General features: G+C 46.1%; 1 protein-coding gene across 1 annotated transcript; it reads left to right on the top strand.

Annotated features, from left to right (window-relative positions):
- Positions 1-2103: 2103 nt before the first annotated feature.
- On the top strand, positions 2104-3553 carry LOC124682398 (putative clathrin assembly protein At1g25240). The gene is made up of 2 exons (XM_047217091.1): positions 2104-3135; positions 3193-3553. Exons 1-2 carry the CDS (start codon positions 2113-2115, stop codon positions 3358-3360), a joined length of 1191 nt encoding a protein of 396 aa, XP_047073047.1. The 5' UTR covers positions 2104-2112; the 3' UTR covers positions 3361-3553.
- Positions 3554-20015: the final 16462 nt, after the last annotated feature.

Genomic DNA, 20015 nt, shown 5'->3' with positions numbered 1-20015 from the left:
TACAAAATCTTTCATTTGCCAGACGACCATTGGTCCATGACTGCAGATAATGCACAAATAATCTCTCTTGTTGAACTTGCCAGCGCATACTCATCATGTTCATTCTATAACGCTTGCTAGACTTTGAAAACGGTGAGGAGGAGACTTCTGAAGTCTAGAGGAGGCAATATCGACTATGAAGAACCTGATATGTCTGGAGGTATTGAAGGGGTGGACTACGACATCGCTTATGGAGTCGAAGGAATAGGATGAAGCAGAGCAGTAGTCATCTCGATTAGTATAGTTTAGTCGAGCAGCACCAAACTCTATAGAATAAATTGATGAGATATCATGGTACTTAGATTAGTCATACCATTAACAGTTAAGCTTCTTCTAGTTTCAAAAAAAATTAACAGTTAAGCTTCTTGAGTTGGATCTGGAGTCTTATGTGAATCCTCATGGGACCGAGAAGATTGGAGGAGGTTCTTGATGTTTTCCAACACTTTTGGCTTGTAAATATTAAGTGGGTAATATTGGATCCACGATGTTTCTGTTGTACCACCCTGAGAGATGTAATATTTTATGAAATAGTACGTCTATGAGTGTTATGTCAACGACTTGAGCACTACAATATGCAATGGTGTGTTGGGTCACCGCTCATCATTTTGCTCTCAATTGACATTTGATGTTTTCAGTTAAATAATTGTGGCAGTTTTTTTGTCCTGTAAATATAAAGTGGTACTAAATGAGAAAAATTGTTATCAAATGGTGGTTTCATGCTATATACTCTACGTTCATTAGTTATACCCCTACAATGAGGATGTCGACGCCTAGTTTCCTTGTTGCGAGCTTCGCATGGAGAGGGCTCTGACATGTTTTTTTGGGTGAAAGCCCATGATCTAACCTTCTAGAAGACGTCATTTTGTAAGAATCTTGTAGTCTAGTTGTTGCCATGTTGATGTTGATGTCGATGTTATATGTCGTTGATTGCTTTGGCGTGGATTTCTAGGTTATTTTTCTTATTGTAATAATTTGGTGTCACGTGTCTTTGATGTCTCAACTAGTTAATAACATCGTGTTGTTACAGAAAAAGCCAGATGTACTTGGTATCATTTTTCTAAATCTATCAAAAAATCAATAGATACAAATGCAAGGGTTATTCTCCTTTTTAGAAGGAAAAAAAGTTGCACAAAGAATATGCGGACAAACAAACGTACCAGATAAACAAGATCATTGTAACCAAATCAATGGAACCGAAAATAAAGGGCCACAAAAGCTTTTATTATAGCGACTTGGAGCTCGGGCTCCTGTATTCCAAAAATTTCAAAATAAAATCAAGTTTATAAGTTCTAAAAAAATCTGCAAATAATCACATGTACGTGTAGAGATATTCTATATACGTGCAGAATTTCATTAAGAAACATTTCAACATGTGAGCTATATAAAAAGAGATGATCCTTTGAATTTTTAAACAGTGCATGTACATATTTGCATTTTTTTTCTACTATCTATTTATAAAAACATGTGTTTAATGGAAATCATAGGTAGACAGATCACATCCATTTGTACATGTGAATTCTTTTCAGATATTGTGTACACTTGAACAAATTATTTTCGCTATTATTATGGCACCGTTCAAATCAATCCCCTTTGTAGCTCTGGGTTGATAATTGCGCACGCATTCGATACTTAACAGATCAAGCAAGTACGGTAGGGTACACGAAAGAACAAGACGAGAGAGCTCTTTACTCTACGCGAGCTCTCGGGGCCTCCAACAAAATTAGAGGAGAAAAGCTTGACCTGGCAGCTCGCCCACCACCATTCCATTTGCCGACCAATTGGCGTCGCGTGCTTCCCCTTCCGTAGTGCCAGACACGTCGTGCTTGGCGCGTCCTTTTTCTTCTTCTTCTTCTTCCCCGGCAGCCTGCCGTTTTGTTTGGTTTTCGCCGTTTCCTTTGCGCCACCTTCATTTTCCCCTCCACCAGACGCTCGAGCGGCCAAGAACGGCCGAGGATTAACGTACGCATCGGGGGAGCGCCTTGAGATCGATCGCGCGCGGTGGAGGAGGAGGTGTTGGTGAGGCCAGGTGAAGGGTCCCGTCCCGTCGTGGCGGGAAGACTCGGGCGGGAGGGAATGACGACGGCGCGGAGGTGGTGGCGTCGCGCGGCCGCGGCGGTCAAGGACAGGAGGAGCTTGTACCTGACACGCGTGGTGGCGCTGCGGCCGTGCACGGGGCCGGTGACGAGGAGCGCGGAGCTGGAGGCGGCGGTGATCCGCGCCACGAGCCACGACGAGCGGGCGGTGGACTACCGGGGCGCGGCGCGGGTGTTCGCGCTGGCGCGCGCCTCGCCGCCGGACATGCAGCCGCTCATGTTCGCGCTCGCGCGCCGGGCGGGCCGGACGCAGTGCTGGGCCGTGGCGCTCAAGGCGCTCATGCTCGCGCACGGCCTGCTCCTGCGCTCCGACCTCGCGCCACGCGCCGCGCGCCTCGGCCGCGTCCCCTTCGACCTCGCCGACTTCCGCGACCGCTCCGCGGCGTCGCCCAACTCCTCCGGCTTCTCGGCCTTCGTGCGCGCCTACTTCCGCTTCCTCGACGTCCGCTCCCTCTTCGCCGCCCAGGAGATCGACGCCGCCAGCGACGACGACGACGACGACGACGACGACGCGCGCCTCGACCGCGTCTCCAAGCGGCAGCACCTGCTCGAGCTGCTCATGCAGATCCGGCCGTACGGGGACGACATGGAGGAGAACCTCGTCCTGGAGGCCATGGACTGCGTCGTCATCGAGATCTTCGAGGTCTACAGCCAGGTATGCACCGGCATCGCCCGCTTCCTCGTCAGCGTTCTCGGCTCCGCGCCCACCACGCCCAGGCCTCGAGCGGGGGAGACCCTGGAGGCAGCAAGGCGGCGGAGGGGCGTGCACGGAATGCGGGTGCTGCGCAAGGCCGCGGAGCAGAGCGCGCAGCTGGCGTCCTACTTCGAGCTCTGCCGGAGCCTCGGCGTGCTCAACGCCGCCGAGTTCCCGGCCGTGGAGCGCGTCCCCGAAGACGACATAAGGGACCTCGAGAAGCTCATCATGGCCCACGCCCAAGAAACCACCAAGGTCGTGGAGGATGACAAGGAAGCAAAGGCGCTCGTCGCCATGGACAACAACGAAGCCAAGGCGCTCGTCGCCATGGACAACAACGAAGGGAAGGCGCTGGTCGCCATGGAGACGGCCAGCGTGGCGGTGGCGACGAGAGAGTGGGTGGTGTTCGACGAGGGCGAGGACATCGCCGGTGCCGGCGACCGGCAAGGTTATTATTTCGATAACTACGTGAACCCGTTCGGAGGTGAGTCGTGGGGATCCTGCGTTCCGGAGAGCATGAACTTGTTGGCTTAGATGTTCGTCTTCTGTTTTCCTAGAGAAGAAGCGTCTGATCTGCAGGAATGATTAGTCCAAATTTCCATGAATATTGACAAGTAATTGTTGTATTCTGCTTTTGAGTTACGAACGCTGAGATTGAGTTGTTGTTGTAAATACAGTTGGGATGAACTCGTACTGTTGTATTGTGAAGAAGGATGCATATCATCCATAGTTGTTTGAAAACCGGCCATACATGACGGCGAGTCGGCGATGCCTAGCAAGCTGCTGCTCCCACCGTTCCATGATGGGGGAGTAATTCTTTTTATATAGATACTAGCAAAAGTGCCCATGCGTTGCATCGGGAGTTAATCTTTTTTGCATATAGAAACCAACCAGCTTTACGCTTCGTAGTTAGATGACCTGCCACTACACTTGAAATACTAAAAAGACCTTGCCATATTCCTTCAACATGCCTGACGCAACAAAGAAATCCCCATATATATACTGGTAACGCTAACGACCCTCGCCTATCTTTTTTCTCTTGAACTTTATCCCTCCTCATATGTCATTCAATTGTTTGTTTGGCCCGCAATTCTTCTACTCCAACATCAGCTCAATTTATACTGACACATCTAAAACCAGTGTGCTAATTAGTACTCCCTCCTTACCAAAAAGTAGTGCGTATTAGAACTTTTAAAAGTCAAACAATGTGAAGTTTGACTAAGTATTTAGGAAAAACTATCAACATCTAGAATATCGAATCAATACCATTAGATTTTTCATGATGTATATTTCCATATGGTATATATTTAGTATGGTATACGTAGATATTTTTATCAAAAAACTTGGTCAAAGTTGGCATCGTTTGACTTTTTAAAAATCTTGTATGCACTACATTATGGCAAGGAGGGAGTATATCACTACTGTCCACACAGTTCTTCGAAATCTCTGGCCACCACTTTTCTGATATATACATGTTTCGAGATTAATTTTTACTGATCGACGCGTTGTTCGTCATCATCTTCTTTGCAGTTCATGCCTCAAACAGGGGAGTGCACTAACCTTCCCAATATAAAACTACTATAGAGTTTCAAGCTAGGAAAAAATAGATACAAAAATACCAAACGTGTTAGTATCGCATGTCAAATAATTTCCAGCTAGTATTTCAGAGCAAGCTTGTATACAAAATCTATTTTGCGTTACAAGATGTTGCAGTATCAGTTTGTAAATTAAATTTGTTAAGTAGCATCATAATGATAAAATATTAGAATTCAATATTTTACAAAAACCATTGATCTTAACAGAATAATAGACTGAGAAGAACCTGCCATTATCCACCGAAAGCTTCAATTCATTTTACTTCCTCATAACCAGTACAATCAGTATCTGTCATGCGGTCAGAGAAGTCACTGTATATATCATACTCCCTTGTACTCCCGAGGAACCCTCTGAAGCAGCTCAAATGCCTTGCCCCACATACCCATCGATGTATAACCATCATGGGTTTCTGTTTTATGTTGGTCTATTTGGAGGGTCAGAAATGATATAATTTTTAACAAAAAATCCTCTTTTCATTTCTTGCAGGTTATTCATATGGTCTCCCATTGGGTCCAGCTTTGGGCCCTACTCTCTCCAGAGGGGCAGCGGGATGTCATGGCTTCTAGATGCACACGGCTCCTGATGGTCGCTCAGGATATCTTGTGCCAGGCTGGTTGGCGACATACTAGTAGGCTATGTTGAGATATAGTCATAGTATATGTTGCTTTCGATGGTTGATTCTTGTATCAATCCTCGGTGATGCGTGAGTTGTAAACCTTACTTTGTGGAACCCTTTTTTAATAAATGGCCGTGTGCATCATCATGATGCAGAAGCCGGGGCAAATCCCCATTTCGAAAAAAAAAATGTGTTCCAGCTAGCAGCTAACAACATCCATTGAAGCCAATATCATCGAACACCCTTTGTGCAACATTAACTCCCTGCACTCGACATAGATGCCCAGATCGTATCTACTCCGAAAATATGCTGGTTAATCTTGCGTACACAGATGGATAGGTGCAGCAACACGGTCTCCTCACATTGCCGAGCGGGAGCAACGCCGAAAATCAGACCCTCGGAGATCAACTACATGTTGTCGCCGGTGCCGGTGGAGCCGCGCAGATGGCGGCATGTCGCTCCTGCTACCGATTTTAATTAGCTAGCTAGAGTACAAACCAACACGAAAAATGGAATGGCAATGTTGTAGCTTGAGCTCAAAGTTCTTATCATCTAGTAGTAATAGGTTTAAGCAATGGGTATGTTGATAATCAAGTGTTTCCTCGAAATAGGCTTTCGCCCCGCTTTATAAATAAAGCCGCAACGGCCGAACCGATACAAGATGGTGAGGAGAACCTCTTACAAAGCATATCAAGGATAAACAAAAAAGAACACGAAAACCAAAACTTGCGGCGACATTGAAAACGGCCCGAGTTGCAACGGAGCTCCACAACGGCGCCACCAAGAGGGTAACGACGCATCACGCCGCCGCCGCCGAGACCGCAAGGTCTAGGTTTTCACACGGAGCCGTCCCGCAGGGAGGATACCCACAACGACGCCCCCAAGAGGGTTGCGACACCCGCAGGCATCGCCGTCGCTGGCACCGAGGCGCTGAGCTTTCGCCCGAAAGCATCCTCACACCACGCCCGGAGAACTTAGCCGCCCGCAGCCACCGAAGTAGGTTTCCGAAACAAGATCTGGGAGCTACCAAAGCCGAAGCGCCGCCAACCCCAGGAACACCCATCGTCCGCTCCACGCCATCCCCATGACCGAAGAGAGGGCCACCACCACCGCAACGTTGCCCGCCGTAGAGCCAACCGTGCAGTCCGCCTTCCTGGGCCGCCGCCCCGGCCTCCCACGAGCTCGAGCCCATGACCTAGCCAACACGCGAAACGCTGACGAAATGGACAGGGCAGGCCAACACCATAGCTAACAGTCATCAGGGCCAGCGCCAGCTAGGGGAGGGGATCCGCCCTCCGGCACACAAGGTGCCCACCGTCCGGACGTGGTAGCACTACCAATTAGGCCTAGATCAGGCCCGACCGCCTGCCAGGCCCGGATCAGGCCCCATTAGCCGTGTTGCCGCGCTGCTATGCCCACGTCGCCGATGCCATCCAACAGCAGCTCTGTGCCGAGCCAACCCATGCCGCCACCGGCCAGACCACCATGTGTTAGGCAGATGCCAAGAGCGGCGTCACCGCGACCTCACTCCTCGCAAGACGGCCGCGACCGAGACCGCACATCGCCGCAAAGGAGCACCCCCGCCGCAACGCCGACGTAGTTGCACCGTAACCGACGCCACCACGCCGCCGATCAAGCCCGTCGCTTTGTCGGCCTCCAAGAACTCGCCTTTGAACGCCGGCAAGAACATCCGACGACCCGCCCGAGCAAAATAGGGGACGAACGCGAGCTGCCCGGGCCGCCGGATCTGGGCCCACCTGGCCCAGACCTAGATCCAGCCGCAGTGCAGCCCGGAGGGTGCCCCGCCGGCGGTGGCCCTGCCCTGGCCCGCCTGGCCATGGACCGTGCCCGCCAGGCCCAGATTGGGACCCAACTGGCCCAACCTGCGCCGCGCCGCCAGCCAGCCCCCTCCAACGCCGCGCTCCGCCGCCTGCCCTGGCTCGCGCTGCGCCGCCACCGCCTTCGCCGAGAGCCACCGCCGCCATGCCTTGCCACCGCGCCGCCGGACCGAGTCCCGGACGCCCCGAAGAGCACCGCCGCCGGCCGCATCTGCCCCGCGCAGAGCCCCGCGCGCGCGGGTAAGGAAGAGCCCGCCGCCGCCGCCGGCGGCGGCGGGGAGGAGAGGAGGAAGGAGGTTGGGGTGCGGGGATGAAAGATCGAGATGTCGCCTAGAGGGGGGGTGAATAGGCAATTACAAACTCTTGCGGATTTGTCTTGTATGAATGCGGAATTAAACTATCGTTTAGTTTACAAGCACAAACCCTAAATATGCTAAGCTCAACTAAGTGTAACAATAGCAACTAGAGCTAAGCAAGATAGGCACAAGATATATGTAGCACAAGTGATAGCAAGATATATGTACTTCAAGCACGATGGCTATCACAAGGAAAGAGAGCTCGGGTATAGAAATAACCGAGGCACGCGGAGACGAGGATGTATTCCCGTGTTCCCTTGCTTTGCAACAAGGTACGTCACGTTTGGAGGAGTGGAGGTCCCACGAAGGATTCCCCGCGCCACGAAGGCTCACCCTATTCTCCGAACCACACCCACGAAGGATAATGGCCCTTTCCTTATGGTTAGCTTTTCCTCCGCTCCGGAGATGGCAAGCTCCACAACCACTTCACAAGCTCCACGAAGGAGAAGCCCGGGCCTCTTCACAATCTTCTTGAAGAGATCACCGGAGCACCAATCACCAAGCCAACTAGGAGGTCACCCTCCAAGAGTAACAAGCTCACGGTCTCTCACTCGAACAAATCGTGGTGGAGAGCTCAACACTATGCAATGATGCAAAGCAAGAACACCGGAGGTGTTCAAGTCCTTCACACTCAAATCCCACCAAAGCAACGAATGCTAGGATGAGATTGGAGAGGAAGAACAAGGGGGAAAGTCAACCAAAGACTCCAAGATCTAGATCCCGAGAGATTCCCTCACTTAGAGAAGAAACGGTTTGGTGGAAGTGTAGATCTAGATCTCCTCTCTCAAATCCTCAAATATGAGCAAGAATGGTTGGAGGAATCAAGGGGGAGAGCAAGTTCTTCAAATAGCAACAATGGAGGTGAGAGAATGGGAAGAACTAGTTGTCTCAAGGTGGAAGAAAGCTATTTATAGCAAGGGAGGAAGAAATAACCGTTGGGGAAAAAGATAAGTGCAAATCGCGGGAAAACGCCCAAAAAAGTGGCCCAGCCGGTTGCCAGGCCGGCCAACCGGCCTGGGCACTGAGGAGCCCGGTCGGTGGCCCGGTCCGACCGGCCCAGCAACCGGGCGGGCCAACCTGCTCACAGGCGGCGGATAGGCTGCGGCCGCGTGGGGGGAGAGGCAGGCAGTGGCTGGGCCGGCGGGGCAGTGAGGCCCGGCACCGGCCAGGAGGCCAGGCAGGCCAGGGCGCGCGGGTGGGCCGGCGGAGCCGACGGCCCGGTTGCGCACGGGCGGCGCGGATCAAGGCAGCGCGGGGGAAGGTGGGCCGCGCGGGGCGCTAAGGCCCAGCCGGCGTGGAGGCCGGTCCGGCCGGAGCGGCGCCGGGCGGGCCGGTCGGTGACCGGGCCAGCCGCCGGACGTGGGCCGAAAGCCCCCGGGAAGCAGCCCGAATGGCACCAGCCACCAGGCCGGTCGGTGACCGGGTGGGCCGGCGCGCGGCCCGGCTGACCGGGCGGCCGGCCGGCTGCCACGCCTCTCTTTTTTCTTTTCTTTTCTTTTTATCCTTTTCTCTTTTTCCCTTTTCTTTAATAACAAATGCTCCCGAACTCCGAATCGCATGAAACCAATTTTGTTTGGAAGATAACAACAAATGCTATCTTATGGAAAGTGAAAACCCAAGAATCTGTAGGAGGGGATTTTATCATGAATATAAAAGGTAGAACCTTATATCATGAATAACCGGTAAAATCACCCAACCTCGAAAACGCAATAGAAGATGCATGTGAACTCCGTTTTCGATGAACTTGGGCTTGTTGTAAAGCTAGCAACAAGCTCAAGAACCTCACACAGAGAAACACCAAGAAGCAATAGGGATATGCAAAGTATGCAAAGGATTGAGCTCCCTAAGACGATGTGATCAAGTTACCCAACCGAAAGCCCCTCTTAATAGTGCGGCTATCTATCCTATAATCCGGTCTCCCATCAACCACCTCGAGACCGGTAAAGGAAAACCTATCAAGGTCATACCTTTGCCTTGCGCATCCCATCACTTGATCATTGTCGCTTCGTGTATACTCACAAATGCTCCCCCATACACTATGATGGGAAAGCTCCATTGATGCACATCTTCATATGTCCATTATCACCAAATGGACGGCAAGCTTCAAGCATGTGATCCACTCAAGATGCTCATCTTGAACTTGCCCAACTCACTCCTTGTATCTTCTCATACTCACATAAGATAGAGCATGGCTAATATTGAGTTCCACATAAGAACTCCATCTTCATTTCTTCTTCTTGATCATATCACAAATATATCTTCATACCGATGATCTTGATGCCAAATCACAAGGTATATCTTTATCTTCATGGCATCCATACTTGAATCCAACACATGGAGAGCAAGTAGATCCTATGGAATATTCCTTCATATAAACTCAATGAAAACATTAGTCCATAGGGGTTGTCATTAATTACCAAAACCACACATAGGGGCAATGTACCCTTACAATCTCCCCCATTTTGGTAATTGATGACAACCATAATAAGAGGGTTTATATAATGAATATTAGTGACAAGTATGCAACTTATCCGAGAATAAGTTGTATACAAGAGGTTGTATTTGATATGGTCAAGTAACACAAAGCAACTAGTCCATATCAAAACCGACTCTACTCACACAACTACAACAAATGCAATGGATGTGAGTAGAACCAATATATATAGAGAAAACTCCCCCACAATATATGCACGTGTGATGAACATGAATTCATTGCATACATTGTCAAGATTAACCTTTGGGATAGTTTCCACTATATATATACAACCATGCAAGACATATAAATATGGAATGCATGAGAGGCAAAACACTTAAGCACAAACCAAGCTTAAGTATAAAACCATTCCCTTAAACCCTCTAAACTTCTCCCCCATTGGCATCGATTGTCAAAATGGGTGAAAAATTTAGAAGGCCAATATAATGTGAGTTCCTCCCCAAAGTGTGCACTTCTCATAATTTGAGTGGAATCAAGTGCACATATCCAATGATGAATACTTGAAGGAAATCAAACTATATTGAGGATCAAAGATTGCAAAAAAAAATAACATGGTGAAGTGAGCTTCAACAAATAAAGCAAGCAATCAAAGATCCAATTGGACAAACAAAGATATCATGATAAGAAAGATATAGTGCTCTAAAAATAAGAAAGCTCCCCAAGGTTCGTGCACAATTTATAATGTTTGCATTTGAATGCAATATGCACAAACATGGAATCCTCACTCCCTATATATCATTTAGAACACAACTAAGATAAAGAGAGTATGCTTATCAAGAACAACTTGAGTCCAACAATTACGAGATATGAGTGCATGAAGAAAATAAATAAACCAAGCACTCATAAATTTTCTTTACCAACCCACTAAAAACAAAAGGGGTAAAAGATGGCCGGCAAAGATCAAGGATATCAAGGTGATGGATTAACACTCTTATGTATATGAGTTTCTAAAGTGGACAAAGTGATCCATAAAGAAACATGCACACACAAGAGGTTAACAAAATAGATAAAACAAGATATCCAAGATGAAGTCATAAAATATACCAAAGGATGTTTGCTTAAGAAGCATATATAGCCAATGGCTCCAATTTTCACTTATGGTATATATGAATGAACTTCAACCAAGTTAAACCTCAAAAGCATTACAACTAACAATAAGGGAAGTAGAGCTAGTTGGAGTGTTTTGAGAAAGGCAACAAGTATCACAAATACGGATTTATTTCACAAATTCATCAATATTGCACACAAGAGCTCTTTGAGGAATTGATATGCAATAAATTGCTAGAGGGCATATTTGTGATAGGTGAATCATAAAATATGATATATATATATATAACCTATCATATGCATCTTCTCAAATTACTCAAATGTTCAATAAGAAGTTTTACTTTAAAAGGGTTTTTCAAGAACCGCAATATTTTCGAAATAAATAATTTCATGCCAAGATACAACCTACAAGAGGTTGTATGCTATATGAGAGAGCATGAATAAGATACTTGTTACCGAGATAGCAATGGCTTGATGTAGTAGATAAGAGTTCATCGATCATCCTAGCTTGACTCCAATTCTCATATGGTGACAACACCTTTCTTATAGATGAGACAAGCCTCCATTGCATCTCCAATGTACCTAAAACAACATTCAAGTACATCTTGGTCCCCAAACTTATTGGGTCCAACATGGTTAGACTAACCACAATATATAGGACACACTCCATATAAACATGTGCATATTTATATGAACTTTGAATTTCATGCACATCTTAGCCGTTTAGGATATGATGGAGTATATCCTACATAATGGATCAAAAGAAAGCAAGCAAGCTACAAGTATAAACAAATTACATATAAGCATGCACCAAGACTTTTAAAGATCCAAGAAAGATATACTTTGGACAAAACACCAAAAGAATTAAATAAGGCATAGAGGTGTCACAAAAACAAATTTGTTGTCCAAATTATATCTAAGAAGCAAATCACAAACGATTTGTTCAACAAAGTTCAACAAGTGAACTAAGAAGAGACCATTGAGCATAAAGGATGTAATAAAGCAAACATGCTCAAAGATTTATCTCATTCACCAATTAAAAACATGTAAGAGGGAATGAGATAGCAAAACTCCCAAAAGAGCAAGGTTCAAACAAATAAACCAAACCCTCTACACTTTTCACAATGTCACAATGTACCGTAAGGAAAAGGTTTGTCTTCCAAAACAAACACTTGATATGAATTAAGAGAATTTATCAAAAGATTTTTCAAAGGGACAAGGAAGACAAATGGGAGCAACAAAGATTTCTTGGAAATAAAATAAGTAAATAAGAAGCAATCCAAGGTGAAGATGATCCATGAATTCAATCACATACAAGGTTATAAATTGTCAAAGACAATGAGTATATTGGAAATAATTTCCGGTGGTGAAATGACAATGGTAGTAAGGATCAACTTCACAATAAAAGGCATAGGATAAGTATATAGAATTAAGCACTATGCACGGATGAAGATTCTTGATAGCTTCAACTAGTCAAACAATCACGCACGGCAATGATTAGAATAACTTGAAGCAAGCGGTGTCCCAAATAAGATATAGAGATATGTATTTGAGGAAAAACCGTACCAAGAATTTCTTACTCAAACAAGAATCCATAAGATGAGCCAATAGAAACTTTTCAATAGAAGTGGAGCTTGTTTGAGCAAACATGCCACCTAGGAACAAGATAATTAAGAGCATCAACTCTAAGTGGCATAACCTCATATGTTCACATTTTCTAGGCTTGTGATATGTACAAAACATATTACTCCCCCATAATGTGATAAGTCATTTCTTCTAAAACAAGAGGCAACTAAAATTCGACTAGAGATGATTAATTAGAATTTGAATTTCTCATGAGTATGACACACCACATAGTGACTAGATAATCTTGCAATATCAATACTAAGTGGTGGTACCCATGTACACACATTTTAAAGAAAGAGAGATGCACAAAGCATATCACTCCCCCAAAATGGGATGTTCCATTAATCACTTCAAAGAGAGCCAAATAAGATATCATCAAGATGCATTAGGCTCCAAAACAATACACAAGTATATGATGAGTCAAACAAACATACTTGAATACACAAGATAGGTAAGTAAGACACAACACATACACACAAATATTTGGTACAAAACCAAACATGCAAAGGGGCAAGTAACTTACAATAAATATGATGAGTTGAAGTATAAGTTACCGCAAAGAGGAACATTGGATATAAGATATAGATGATAATCCATATGACTTGACTTGGTCAAAATATAATATGTGAAGATCCCTTAATTCTTCATGAAGTAGCCAAGTCTCCAATGACCTCCATTTGTACCTATTGATTAAGTTTGAGATTGTTGGTCCCCAACCAAGTTGGGTCCTAAGAGGTTAGTCACAATAGGCTTGGCAACCCAAATGGTTCTTTTCTTGAAACCACTTTGAGTTCCAACAAACTTGGCAAACACATTGCCATCCTTATCCTTCCCTAGAGAATAATCATTATCAACAATTATAGAGTTAGATAAGGTACCACCTAAGCAAGAAGAAGCAAAGTGCCCCTTCTTACGACATAAGTAGCAAGTGTTCCCCTTTCTCTTCTTTATTGATTTCTTCTCTTGGGGAACAATATATTGATTCTTCTTGGGAAGTGGCCTATCTTCAACTTGAGGTCGAGCATGAGCTTGACCTTGACCTTGTGGCCGTTTCCCTTGTTGTTTCTCACTCAAGTGCTTCTTCTTCTTCAATGGGCATGATCTAACATGATGCCCTTCAACCTTGCACTTGAAGCAAACCAACTTGGCCGGATCCTTGACTTTGTCTTGGCCCTTCTTCTTGTTGCTCTTGCTCTTGGACTTGTTCTTGTTATTGGAGTTGAATCCAAGTCCACTTTTGTCATTGGGGGATTGTTGCACACTTAGCATCTTGTCAAGTGCGGATTTCCCTTCATGACGCTTTTCCAAGTCTTTCTTCAAAGAAAGGACTTGAGCCTCGAGCTCTTTTATTTCCTCTACATGGTTAGTAGAAATACAAGTACTAGAGGAAGTAGAAGCTTCATTGTTAGAGCAACAAGGCAAAGTGAGTAATCCAACACAAGGTGTATCACTAGTTTGACTAGATGGATTACAAGGACTAGCACATGGCAATATAACATTTGTAGTAGAGATTGTGCTAACATCCATATGAGGCTCACAAGATGTTACCTTAGTGATACTTGCCTCATGAGCTAACTTTAGCCCATCATAGGAAATTAGAAGATCATCATAAGAGCTTGAGAGCTTTTTATGACTTTCTTCCAATTCCCTATAATTGCTAGTTAGCAACTCAAGTTGAGCCCTTAGCTCAACATTCTCCTTTAAGGTCGATGCTTCACAAGAATTAGAGTTAGTAGCACAAGCATCAACAATAGTTTTCTCATTTTCATGCATATAGGATTCAATTTTTTGTGTAAGCATGAAATTAGCATGCTTCTCATCTTTTAGCTCATGCTTGAGGAGAGTGAAACTCATTTCCCCATTTTCAATATGGGACTCCAACTCCACTATGGTTTCCCTATATTTATTCAAGGTATCCATAGAGTGTTCGAGATAAGCACGAGCTTCTTTATTACCACGAAGAGAAGCATATACCATTGCCATATCATGCACCAAGATATTATGTTCTTCATCATTATCATCATCATCACTCTCATCATTAGAGGATGTGTTAGGAGTCAAAGTAGGAGATACCTTTGGTCCATTTGCCATAAGGCACATGTGCATACCGGAGGATGAAGATGAAGATATTCTTGAATCCTCATTTGAAATCATGTCTTGATCCATAGAGTGTTCGGTTTCCTCTACAATGTTAGTCAACAAGCAACTAGAGGAAATAGAAACATTTTGATTATGGGAGCAAGACAAGGCAAGCATATCCTCATGAGATCTATGTAAGCAATTTACACATGATATGCAAGGACTATCAACACAAGCATGTAGATTATTTTCAATGCAAGATGTGTTTAAGTCCAAAGAGGAACCATTGCAATGAGATAGAGATGAAGAGTCATCACTAATGAGCACAATATCAACATTGCAATTTCCCTCACCACTCACCATATCATTACCTTGTGTCTTGCAACACGTTGGTGAAGTGGAAGAAGATGATATATCATCACGACCGGAGGTGGAAGCAACTTGGAGCTCTTCATGATGTGAAGGGGAAGAGAGCTCCTCGGAGTCACCACCGACCAATTGAGAAGTGGATCCACCAAACATTTCCTTAAGCTTGATCCACATCTCATGAGACGATTTTCGCTTTATATATATCAAGAACCTACGAAAATCGGGTCTCAAAGAGAATAAAAGCTCATTAGATACTTGAGCTTCAAGATGTAAGTTTTTCTCATCCTCTAAAGATAGATTTTGAGAATCCATCGGAGGAGAAAAACCTACATCTAGAAATTGCTCAATGTTTGGACACAAGGTCCGAAGTTTACAAAGCAAGCAATTTCGCCACAAATGATAATTTGTGCCAACAAAGATAATTGTGTCATTGTGCACTAAATTACTAGCCGACATCTTTACTCTCAAGGCGGTGAAGCCTAAAACAAGGAGAGACCTTGCTCCGATACCAATTGAAAGATCGAGATGTCGCCTAGAGGGGGGGTGAATAGGCAATTACAAACTCTTGCGGATTTGTCTTGTATGAATGCGGAATTAAACTATCGTTTAGTTTACAAGCACAAACCCTAAATATGCTAAGCTCAACTAAGTGTAACAATAGCAACTAGAGCTAAGCAAGATAGGCACAAGATATATGTAGCACAAGTGATAGCAAGATATATGTACTTCAAGCACGATGGCTATCACAAGGAAAGAGAGCTCGGGTATAGAAATAACCGAGGCACGCGGAGACGAGGATGTATTCCCGTGTTCCCTTGCTTTGCAACAAGGTACGTCACGTTTGGAGGAGTGGAGGTCCCACGAAGGATTCCCGCGCCACGAAGGCTCACCCTATTCTCCGAACCACACCCACGAAGGATAATGGCCCTTTCCTTATGGTTAGCTTTTCCTCCGCTCCGGAGATGGCAAGCTCCACAACCACTTCACAAGCTCCACGAAGGAGAAGCCCGGGCCTCTTCACAATCTTCTTGAAGAGATCACCGGAGCACCAATCACCAAGCCAACTAGGAGGTCACCCTCCAAGAGTAACAAGCTCACGGTCTCTCACTCGAACAAATCGTGGTGGAGAGCTCAACACTATGCAATGATGCAAAGCAAGAACACCGGAGGTGTTCAAGTCCTTCACACTCAAATCCCACCAAAGCAACGAATGCTAGGATGAGATTGGAGAGGAAGAACAAGGGGGAAAGTCAACCAAAGACTCCAAGATCTAGATCCCGAGAGATTCCCTCACTTAGAGAAGAAACGGTTTGGTGGAAGTGTAGATCTAGATCTCCTCTCTCAAATCCTCAAATATGAGCAAGAATGGTTGGAGGAATCAAGGGGGAGAGCAAGTTCTTCAAATAGCAACAATGGAGGTGAGAGAATGGGAAGAACTAGTTGTCTCAAGGTGGAAGAAAGCTATTTATAGCAAGGGAGGAAGAAATAACCGTTGGGGAAAAAGATAAGTGCAAATCGCAGGAAAAACGCCCAAAAAAGTGGCCCAGCCGGTTGCCAGGCCGGCCAACCGGCCTGGGCACTGAGGAGCCCGGTCGGTGGCCCGGTCCGACCGGCCCAGCAACCGGGCGGGCCAACCTGCGCTCACAGGCGGCGGATAGGCTGCGGCCGCGCGGGGGGAGAGGCAGGCAGTGGGCTGGGCCGGCGGGGCAGTGAGGCCCGGCACCGGCCAGGAGGCCAGACCGGCCAGGGCGCGCGGGTGGGCCGGCGGAGCCGACGGCCCAGTTGCGCACGGGCGGCGCGGATCAAGGCAGCGCGGGGGAAGGTGGGCCGCGCGGGGCGCTAAGGCCCAGCCGGCGTGGAGGCCGGTCCGGCCGGAGCTGGCACCGGGCGGGCCGGTCGGTGACCGGGCCAGCCGCCGGACGTGGGCCGAAAGCCCCCGGGAAGCAGCCCGGATGGCACCAGCCACCAGGCCGGTCGGTGACCGGGTGGGCCGGCGCGCGGCCCGGCTGACCGGGCGGCCGGCCGGCTGCCACGCCTCTCTTTTTTCCTTTTCTTTTCTTTTTTATCCTTTTCTCTTTTCTTTAATAACTAATGCTCCCGAACTCCGATTCGCATGAAACCAATTTTGTTTGGAAGATAACAACAAATGCTATCTTATGGAAAGTGAAAACCCAAGAATCTGTAGGAGGGGATTTTATCATGGATATAAAAGGTAGAACCTTATATCATGAATAACCGGTAAAATCACCCAACCTCGAAAACGCAATAGAAGATGCATGTGAACTCCGTTTTCGATGAACTTGGGCTTGTTGTAAAGCTAGCAACAAGCTCAAGAACCTCACACAGAGAAACACCAAGAAGCAATAGGGATATGCAAAGTATGCAAAGGATTGAGCTCCCTAAGACGATGTGATCAAGTTACCCAACCGAAAGCCCCTCTTAATAGTGCGGCTATCTATCCTATAATCCGGTCTCCCATCAACCACCTCGAGACCGGTAAAAGGAAAACCTATCAAGGTCATACCTTTGCCTTGCGCATCCCATCACTTGATCATTGTCGCTTCGTGTATACTCACAAATGCTCCCCCATACACTATGATGGGAAAGCTCCATTGATGCACATCTTCACATGTCCATTATCACCAAATGGACGGCAAGCTTCAAGCATGTGATCCACTCAAGATGCTCATCTTGAATTTGCCCAACTCACTCCTTGTATCTTCTCATACTCACATAAGATAGAGCATGGCTAATATTGAGTTCCACATAAGAACTCCATCTTCATTTCTTCTTCTTGATCATATCACAAATATATCTTCATACCGATGATCTTGATGCCAAATCACAAGGTATATCTTTATCTTCATGGCATCCATACTTGAATCCAACACATGGAGAGCAAGTAGATCCTATGAAATATTCCTTTATATAAACTCAATGAAAACATTAGTCCATAGGGTTGTCATTAATTACCAAAACCACACATAGGGGCAATGTACCCTTACAGGGGAGAAGCTAGGTTTCGCCCCGGTCGCCCGCGGGGAGCGACGCGGAGCGAAGCGTTTTCCTCTCCACGATAATCAAGTGTTTATACCCACATGATCGATCTTCAAGCCTCATGAATCCTACCTAGGAAAAGAATGAACACAACTAAGAATGCAAAGGGCGCCCGATATGCCGCTCTCCATAGTCAATATGAGTCATGTATGGAACTTCTATTCATGAGGCTCTCCATAATCAAGTGTTTTTTCTCAAATTCTCCCTCATTTTCTTGATATAAGCTAGTATATAGTTTTTTGAGAAAAAATCCAAATATAAGGTGCATTGCGTTGCACCGTTTGTATGGAACTTCTCTTAGGAATTTTATTGTGTTTTCTTATCCGATGCAAACTCCTCTATTCTTACGTCAATTAGTCAGGGGTAATCTCACCCAAAATCGATGTAACTTTTCCTCCAAGTGTGTTCTTTAATATTCGTGCCAAAAACCATATGGCCTATATTTAGGAACGGAGGGGGTATTTTTTTACCGATTAGTTTAGTATTGTAATGCCACTGCTTTAACAACTTATGCGGGACATCCGCTTGCATCCCTAAAAGTTCACGCGAAAACCAAAATGTAGCCAGCGGAAACTTCCCCATAACTTATATAGTAGTTCCTATTAACAGTTCGCATAACCCTCATCCCATCTTTCTTTAGCTATACTTGTAGCCAGCCATATTAGGTCCACATTTCACCATTTTTTTATTTCTTGACAAAAAAAAGGCAGCCACCTTCTTTCCTATTTAGCTTCGCTTTGCCTATTATGAGAATAGGTCCTGGTTCAAGCGGCCCGTTTTCATTTCGTGAAAAGAATTTTCAAATTATTTTGGAGAATTCTAACCCTTTTTTCAGAAATAAGTGGCTCTGTTTATCTATATTTCCATGTATCTAGACGTGTTTTAGCTTGCATATACATGTAAATCTGGACAAATCTGAGTTGCTTATTTGTAGAGTGAGGATTCTACAATTTTCTTTGTTAACTTTCTTATGGCTTTGTCTTGTTCTCACTGGGGTGTGGGATCTACGAGACAGTAGCTAGCCAACCCTTTTGTTCTTTTCCGGAAGACAAGACAGACACTTATTGATGACCATTTCATATCTCCTGTCGGCCATGGGCGCTCTGTTCCAAACTTCCTGTACAAAAGGTATGGGCTGCGAGACAAAATTATGTGTCCACCTGACGGCTGACGGTGATCGACCGATGGGAGAAAGGACCGAGCAGTAATTTCTGCAGTCTACAACAATCTAGGCTACTGTTCGTAACAAATGCCTACGTCGATCGGCCGAGTGGTCGATCGATTCCATCATTGATTCGTGTCCACGTGAAGTGAGGAAATTGCAAGAACCAGTAACTCTCCGGGACGTTGTTGCACAGACCAGTGATTCCAAAAAAAAAATTGCACAGACCAGTGACTCCATGTCTCAGAGCTCATATTCCCTGTTTGAACGGTGTACCAAGTATTACAAAACACTTAAAAATTCGTAAAAAAATAATTACTCATCAAAAAGTTCTGAATTTTTGTGTGGATGTACTTAAGGATGTAATAGAACCATCTTTTTCACATAAAATCCCTTTCGACTGTAAAGTAAGCATTTTTTTAAGAAATACACTTAAAAACACTAAAAACGCTTAAAAATCATTAAAAATGATTATGCATCAACAAATTCTGTTTTTTTTTGTGAATGTACTTAAGGACGTAATAGAATCATGGCCCCGAAGCGGGAGTTCGAGCCGTCCGCCAACGACCACGAGGCCGGCAGCAGTCGGCGAACCGCGTCGGCGGCGTTGGAGATGGGGCCGCGACCGGATATACGTCACAGTAGCGGTGGCGCAGATGTTCTGGGATGCCGGCGTCCCAATGCCGTGGGGCGATGTGCACCTCCCCCACGGCTGGCACCTGAGTCCAGATTGGGTTCCAGTGCCGCCGATCCCGGGCTCCAGCCGCTCCCGCATCACGGAGATCCGGAGGAGCCGCAGGCAGCTGCCGGCGGACCTCCGGGAGCACCCCGCCTACGGCGACACAAGTCCCAACTGGGACTTGTGGTTCGAGGTGGAGCACGATGCGCGCCGGCGCACGTGCTTCACCTCGACGACGTCGAGGCCTCGCGCGCAGCCGCGCACTCCTGC

This window comes from Lolium rigidum, chromosome 1 (genome assembly GCF_022539505.1).
Source record: "Lolium rigidum isolate FL_2022 chromosome 1, APGP_CSIRO_Lrig_0.1, whole genome shotgun sequence".
Taxonomy (NCBI): domain Eukaryota; kingdom Viridiplantae; phylum Streptophyta; class Magnoliopsida; order Poales; family Poaceae; genus Lolium; species Lolium rigidum.
This window is presented reverse-complemented; position numbering and strand designations above follow the sequence as displayed.